The sequence below is a fragment of the Malaclemys terrapin genome, chromosome 4 (genome assembly GCF_027887155.1).
Source record: "Malaclemys terrapin pileata isolate rMalTer1 chromosome 4, rMalTer1.hap1, whole genome shotgun sequence".
Taxonomy (NCBI): domain Eukaryota; kingdom Metazoa; phylum Chordata; order Testudines; family Emydidae; genus Malaclemys; species Malaclemys terrapin.
Genome location: NC_071508.1, coordinates 10,047,905 through 10,055,954, shown reverse-complemented (window position 1 = coordinate 10,055,954; position 8,050 = coordinate 10,047,905). Strand labels below are relative to the sequence as shown.

At 50.2% G+C, this 8,050-nt stretch overlaps 1 protein-coding gene across 1 annotated transcript in view; it reads right to left on the bottom strand.

Moving 5' to 3' along the window:
• Positions 1-1,330: 1,330 nt before the first annotated feature.
• Positions 1,331-8,050, bottom strand: part of RHOC (ras homolog family member C) — a 32,569-nt gene continuing 25,849 nt past the window's right edge. Inside the window, exons 2-5 of the mRNA XM_054027076.1 lie at positions 6,462-6,619; positions 5,415-5,535; positions 2,902-3,032; positions 1,331-2,299 (exon numbers count right to left, since the gene is read on the bottom strand). Of these exons, the coding sequence (XP_053883051.1) occupies positions 2,126-2,299; positions 2,902-3,032; positions 5,415-5,535; positions 6,462-6,617 (582 nt within the window). The 5' untranslated portion in view covers positions 6,618-6,619 and the 3' untranslated portion in view covers positions 1,331-2,125. The remainder of the gene's footprint in view (positions 2,300-2,901; positions 3,033-5,414; positions 5,536-6,461; positions 6,620-8,050) is intronic.

Here is an 8,050-nt window from a genome sequence, read left to right as displayed (position 1 = left end):
GCTCCCGCTCCTCAGTGGCGGGGAGCTAGGTAGCATTTCTAGAGTGTGTACAGAACATTCCCAGAGCGGGGTTCAATCAGCAAATGCCATTTTACAAAAACAAAACTATCTGGCGGAATGCAGCTGCTGGTGAAATTTTATTTAGAAAATGTCAGAATGAAGTGTTGTGGTGGTGCCAAAATGTCCCAACTGACATCAACATGGAACTGCTCATTTTTTTAATCAATCATTTTTTGAAACAAAGTCAAAATCATAACAAAATGTTTTGACTTTATCAAAATGTTTTTATCAGTCCAAAAGTCGGGTTTGGTTTTGTAGAAAGTTTCCAAGTGCAGAAAAGGGAAGAGATTTCAGTTTCCCTGTCTCATGTGAGCATTGGGTGAAATTCCACTGCAGAAACCCCTGGAGTACTGAGGGGAGTTTCCAGCGGAGAATCAGCATGAGGTTTTGCAGAAGAGAACTGCTGTTAGCTGTGCAGCGCACACACACACACACACACACACACACACCCCCTTCTTAGGGAAGAAAGTTGAGCCACCCCATTTCCTATGGCCAGCTTGGAACAGCGTTCACAGGACTCTGACCAAACCACTCCTGACATTTCCTTTTGCATTTCATCATTGTGGAATTCACCTCCCCAGAGCAGCTCAACTGCTCAGTTTCCTTAACGTACCCAAAGTGCTCAACCCCATGCACGGGCAGGGGATGTATAATCCTCACGCCTCCCTCCCTGAAAGTGTCCCTCCCATCTTAGTTATAGCGAGGCATCCTCTCCTTGTCCCAAGAGGGCAGAGGTGGGGAATCCGCCTCGGTCAGTCAAGCAGGGCTATTAGAACTAGAGCTTGAAAGAAACTGAAAGATGCAATAGGCAGCCTTTGCCCCTCTCCAGGCCTTTTGCAAGGCGCTCAGAGTGTGTTAATGAAGCTTCGCACCATCTTGTGAAGCAAGTAGTTCTGACTCTTATTTTGCCAACAGGTGACCAAGGTAGGAGGCATAGTGCCTAAGGGCCACACAGCAAGTTATGGACAAAACCATGGAATTTCGTCCACAAGAACCGAGAAGTCCTGACTGGCAACTCCCTGCTCTAGCCCCTCAACCCAGCTGCATGGCATGGGGATAACTGAAGGACATCCCCAGGAAGCTAGTGGAGAGGAGAGCAGGAAACTCGAGAGGTCTGCATGCATGGGGCAGAATAATGGTGCACAGGAGCTAAGTTACAGTTATTAAAATACCAATTTGCATTTATTCTCCCAACTATGCATTTTAATTTATAGGTGGACTCAAACGTCAAGGCAAACATCAGTGTGTAAGAAAAAGACCCAGCCAAGGGTTATTTTACAAGGCCTTACTTTATTGAAAGAGGATAAGAAGACACTACCACAGTGCAGGTCCAAGGTGAAAGCGCAGCAGAAGGCATTTCTGACAGTAGCAGAGCACAGCTCCTTGCAAAGCACTGGTGGAATAGGGCAAGGCCCTGAGTACAGACAGAACAGAGACTGCCTTGGTGAATCTGTGTACAAAATGCTGGTGGGTGTACTGTACACCTTAACCAGAGGGAGAATCCAAACCCCCCTGGAGGAGGAGCAGCTGAACATCTTGGCTTGGAGACAAAGCAAGAGTTCAAGAAAACACAACCAGGATGCCAGGACAGGAACACACACCCACAGGCAGACTGTGTCAGAGCTTCCTTATTTTGCTCTAATCGAACAGTATGAAAGTAGAGATTAAATATTGCAGAGAATCTGTACAGAGCATCAGACAGGAACAGGGGATGAGGGATTAGTATAAAATGGGACTGAAGTACAACACCAAGAGCTACTCAAATGCACTGTATGGTGTATACAAAACAGAAGTGTCTGCCAAAGATGGTCCAAAGACATTTGGCCCTTCAGAGCCCAGGACCGGCTTAGGAGGACAGTCCACAGAGAAGCACCACTAGACACCTCCCCATATGTGCTTCAGGTAGTGGGTTTTGGGCAGCGGGGTGCAGGCCACATTATATTCTCTAGACATCAGACCTAACAGCGCTCTTCCCATCCTGTACCCCATTCTCACACACGTGGGGGTGCAGGAAAAGACAGATACAGTACAGATGGCAGTCACATTCTTCGCGGGCATTGCTGCTTTACAGGAGTGGGCAGCCTTTACGCTTCTTGTTTTTCCTGACTTGTAAGCCGGCCCGAGTGGCCATCTCAAAGACTTCCCGCACGCCATCCTTCGTCTTGGCGGAGCACTCGAGGTATCCAAAGGCGTTGATTCTGTTAGCCATGTCCCTCCCTTCCTCTGGCTTCACTGGCTCCTAAGAGTCATGAAAGAAAAAGCTTTTAGAACGCTGAGTTAAGCACCAGTGCAGCAGGCCAGACGTGCAGTCAGGGAGGCTCAGCATCTCGAGGTACCGATACAACCATGACTACTCCTATCTGAGTGCCTCCCTCTTCGGAAGAGAAGCTAGGATTGTCTCTGGAAATGCTTTAGTATCCGGCATCTCTCAGGGACTGGGATTCTGCTGGAACATTAACAGGAACTGGAGGCAGCAGCAGCCAGTAAACCTCTGTAGGAGTAATTGCACAGCAGGAAAAGGGATCAGCAGGTCAGTCTGGGCTGAGCTGAGGGACTGCCCTGTTACTGCGTAGCAGGGATCTCCACTGCCTCGAAGCTGCTCTCAATGGGCGACCACCCTCTACCCCTGAATGCAGGAAAGGCTCCAGGGCTCTCTGTAAGAGGAAGTTACAAATAGCTGCCGGCCTGACTTATCCCCACAGAACAGGCCTCACCCCACATGCACTGCGGTTGCCATGGGGATACGCAGCACAGCCGGAAGAGCACGCGTGTCTGCACAGATGTGTTGCTTTCCTTTAAGGGATGCTGGCATCGCAGCTAGAGGTGATGTAGCCCCCTTACCTGCTTCATCTTTGCTAGCTCCCTCCGGGTGTGCTCATCATTCCGTAGGTCCTTCTTGTTTCCGACCAGGATGATAGGCACGTTGGGGCAGAAGTGTTTCACTTCCGGAGTCCACTTCTCAGGAATGTTCTCTGGGAAAGCCAAGCACAGTTAAGGACTTTGCACTGAGCTGACAGGGCTTTTTAGTACACAGCAGCCCCCTTGCAGGCCAGGCTACCACGGCTGCCTTCCTACGACGTTCCCCGGATATTAAAAGAGGCAAATGTTTTAGGTTTTCCTGGAGAAATTGTATACCGCTGAGCTGCATAGGACGGAGATACAGTGAGAGCCTTATTTGCATGCCCTGACTGCTGTGTCATTGGCAGAGAGGCTGGGTCCTACACCCCTCCACGTGGACACTGCTCAAAAAAGCGTGAAGGAAAATCTCCACCCAAACCCCAGCAGCATTGCTGATGACACCCCTACAAACTTGGCAAACAGAAGGGCCTTCAAAGAGCGAGATCATGCCAAGGAGCTGGGGGGAAGGGAACAAACATCCATGAGGTCTGATTGCCAAGGGTGTTGATTCCAGCTGGTAGAGGGGCAGCATCATTTGCAATTAGCCACTATTTCCTTGTGAAAAGGAGCATTGTCGTCCCTTTCTCCCTGATGGATAGTACTGAAGGGCACTTGAGGAGGATGTGGTACGATCATGCACGGGCCTGCAAGCAAATGGGGTGGTTTAGCAAGAGAGTTGTAATCACAGCTGTGACAGACAATTGTTCACTCATGAGCATGGAGGAGGGGACTTCTCTTGCCAATGGCACCAAGGCAGCAAACTCCTCCTCGGTCCAGAGAGTCCCACTGGCAGCCCCCCTCCTCCCTCCCAAGCAACTGATGAGACACTGTACCAAGCAGAGACCACTCTGGGAAACATCCTCATAACTATCTTCTCTCAAAGCCTCTGCCTAAACCTGCCGAGCACATCAACTCACTGAGATGACAGCATGAAGATTTGGGCCTTATCTACGCTCATGAACAGCCCTGATTCAGCAATGATGCAGTGACACCAATTGCTGAATTGGGGCCATTCTTGAGTGCAGACAAGGCCTTAGCAGCGATTGAAGTTGACACAAACAAGTTACACAACAGTTTCTTTTTCTTTACTATGAAAAAGTGTCAAAGGAAGAAGATCATCTGCCGTGAAACATCCAGGGTCAGGGAGAGCTGCAGCCAGCCAGGAATGGGGGTCAGAATTCCCCTCAACATACCCGCTTTAACGAAGGCATGGCCAGCATGTGAATTACACATTGCAAGTGCAGCAGGTAGGAGAGGAGCAGAATTGTGTCGTCTTCAGCACAGGAGATCATTGCTATGGAAGGAGAGATCCTCTTCAGCATGAACACCAGCTCTCCTAGCTCTCACTGGTTTGGACTAGATCTTTACAGTGTCAAGACAACCAGACTGGATACTAGATTTAGCAACGGAGTTCTGGTTTGCTGGCAAAACTGTGCTCCTGGCTCTACTTTCCTACGGCCTTCTTGTGGGCTGTGAAAAGACACTACCATCCTGCCGAAAGCCAGGAATTTGTTGGGCAGGGAGGGCCTGAGAACAGAGCGGAAGTGCCACAAGGTATCTGCTTTTCTGCTCATGCAGGTTTCACTCTAATCACATACAGCAGGCTGCAGAAGGGGCTGGTGGGAGTTCGGGGTTGACTGCAGGCCTCATCTTCTGGGTTCTCTTTCTGGCAGCATAAGCAAACGCACTATGTATAAGAGCAGGGTAGGTTTTGGCTGAAGCCCAGAGCAGGACAGAGAGCGCATGATACGCCCTTTGGCTACAGGGGAGACCAGACTGAAATCAAGAACTGGCAAGCAACTAGGGCTAGCTCCGACACACTGCTCTCTTCAGGAGCCCCAGCCGTTGTCAAGAATGGCTAAAGCACTTTGGCCACCAGGCCCTATCCCCGAAAGCCAGGGCAGCATATCCGCTGGAATTCGCCCTGACACTGCCGAACAATACCCAAATCCGTCAACACCTACGTTGTCAACTGTAAGACTCCTCTCTACCCACTCGGGTTTGCACCAAGGTGCTGCAGAGGGAATGGACGCAGAAAGGGCATGGAGCTATTTTGACAGGGCTCTATTTATTTCACAGCTGAGGAGGTTGTTGGAGAAGTGCACGAGGAAGAAGCTGACTTACAGAAGCCAGGCAGGAGTGATGCCGTGACATTCGAAGTCTATTGAGTGCTGAGTTTGTTTGCTAACAAGAACTTTTCTGTTCCTCTCAAGGCTATTCTAGGCTTTTGGCCAGACTCATCTCTGCAGACTGCAAGCAGAGTGCTCTCAATCCAAGCCGGTGCTTAACAGTTTTGGAAGAACATGTTCATAGTCCTGTTTAGAGTGAACTTCACCCCTGCGCAGAGGGCCAGCAGCACAAGGCCCACCCACCTATCAAGTTGCCTTGTGCATAAGGGTGAAATTCACTCTAGTTCCTAAACCCCACGTTTGTTACCCTGGCCCCAGTGATCCTACCTAGACTGTCTGGGCTGTCGATGGAAAAGCACATGAGGATAACGTCCGTGTCTGGGTAGCTGAGGGGCCTCAGCCTGTCATAGTCTTCCTGCCCCGCCGTGTCCCAAAGGGCCAGTTCCACCTAGAGGAGGAGAGATTTAAAGACGTCAGCAGCATAACAGATGACCCCCTACCCTCCCAAACCGCCTCATGCTGTAACGATGGCAATTCTCTCCGGCAGGGAAGCAATTCATTTTTCTCCGTTAAGACAATTAAGTTGCTTTGCTAATTCTGGTAGATTTAAAGGTGACCAGGCATCACCCCCTCCCTAATCCACGTCCCTGGGCCCAGTAATTGATAGTGTAGCTATGCAGGATATTTTATGGGGCTGCTGTGCAGCAATACCTTCAAGAACCCCACTGCGCTATATCACCAGCTGCAAAACGGCCTGGAAAGCCAAGTCTACTCCAAAGGAAGCAATGCTTCTCCATAGCCAGCCTGACTGGGGAGCTACAGGTGTCTGGGTTCGGGCAGGTGGGGAGCATGGTCTCTCCTTTAGAGGATTCTCCTAATCAGGGAGCGTGTCACTGAGTTCTCTGCTTACAGGTCAGGGGCTCCAGCAATCCCTGAGAGGGACAGGCACCCTGCTGAGCTTGCCACTGCATGCTGGGTTGCAGTTCACAGCAGAGGAGAGCATTGCTGGAAGCAGCCTGTCGGCCTTTGCTTCTCTCTTCCTCCCCCACTGAAAGGCTTCCTCCTCTCGGAAGTACTGGAGAAAAACGGTCAATAGCCGAGACCTCAAATAGTCTCGACAGCAATGCCTGGCACAGGGCTTGAGGAGCCAGGCTGCCACGGCCAAAGCATCAGGACAGGTGGATGAGTTTAGCCGTTCGACAGACGGCTTAGCAGGAAGCGGGGGATGGAGGGGAAGAGCGCACATGACAAACATTCCAGAGGGGAAGTGAGCAGATCTGCCAAGCGCACGGTCCCTCGTGTGGAGATTGTCCATGGCTTGGGAATACAGGCGCTAGACAAGCGCAGGTGGCCTGAGACCCCCAGGAAAGTTACCTGCTTTCCATCTACTTCGATATCAGCGATGTAGTTCTCAAAGACTGTCGGCACGTAGACCTCAGGGAACTGGTCCTTGCTGAACACGATCAGCAGGCAGGTCTTCCCGCAGGCGCCATCTCCCACAATCACCAGCTTCTTTCTGATGGCTGCCATTGCTGCAGAGACAAGAGTGAGGCTGCGGGTGAGCCACGACCCACAGGAAGGCCAACGGTACTGCATATATTGTTCATTTTGTGCTGCCTTCTGACGGGCTGAGCGGCCATGGGCATTTAAGTGCAGCACCAAGGCGTAGGCTCCACCTCCATGCCAGAACTCCGTGTTGGGGCTGGTTTGGGGGAGGAGGGTGCACTGCAGATCCCTTCTCCCCGATGGCACGTGACAGAGGTTACTTTGCCCCACCACTTGCAGAAGTCCTTACGGCACACTTCACTGCCAGTCAGGAGTGAGCCCAGGGGCCTAGCCAAATTCTGTTAGGCAAGTTAGTGCACTATACAGAACACCTGTCACGAGTCTGAGCATTCCCAGCATTGCACGTATCCACGTCGCTGTTTTTTAAACATGCTTTAGATCCTTCTGAGCATCAGTAGGGGTCAGAGTAGCGGGTCTCAAGTGTTCAGGGCACAATTATCAGGATAGGCAAAGCAGCTTATGCTAATGTCCCATTATGAATTCTGGGTACAGCGTGGATTTTATAGACATTCACATGAAAGAGCCCAGAGTCTGGGACATTCTACAAATCCGAACAGTCAATAAAAAGAGCAGACAGTGGACTGGTTTTTAAAATGCAGCTTCCTGGCTACATTCCAGCCCACACCATCTTTCTGCGTCTTTTCGCAACGTCAGTAATATAATTAGAGAAAGGGATTAGTGAAGTAGTGAGAGAAAACCCGACCAGCCTTTAAAACCGGTCTTGATTTAAAAGACCTTCAAATAAAAGAGTGAAGTTATGAACTACTTCTATTTGCCAGGAGGGTGCAGCAAACGTGAGCTCTACAGGGTAAGGAAGCAAGAGCAGAATACCATTGGTCAATTCCCTGCTGGTGTAACGCCACTGAAATCAACATCAGCATCGCTCTGAATTCCTGTAAGTGAACCTGCTGAGTAGTGCTCAGTCACTACCCGCCTCCCCCATCACGAACAAAGATTCCTATGTGCACAAGAGGCAGGGAACATGAGGCATGGTCAGGATTGGATCAGTTTAAATGGAGTCTCAAATATCACTTCCAATACAAAACTGCTGGTTCCTGCTCAATACTGAGGACTCCAAGAATTCCAACTCTTAAAATTAGGTTCAGGGCCTACCCCAGAAGACGGATCAAATGCCTTACTTCAGTCAAGTGGCCAGCAGTAAATAGAGCGCCAAGGAAATGGCAAGTGACTACATCAGCAGTGCAGACAGAGGAAACAGGTCAGCGCTGGGCGAGAAAGTGAGGTTTTATTCCTGGAACAGTTTTCCAGCCTCGCCTTTAAACCCAGAATTATCAATCCAGAGACAGCCACTCTAGACAAGGAAGGGCTAAGCAAGAGGCAGAGATAAAGTTCCAGTTTTATTGTCCTCTACTGAGGCCTGGTCTACACTAAAAGTT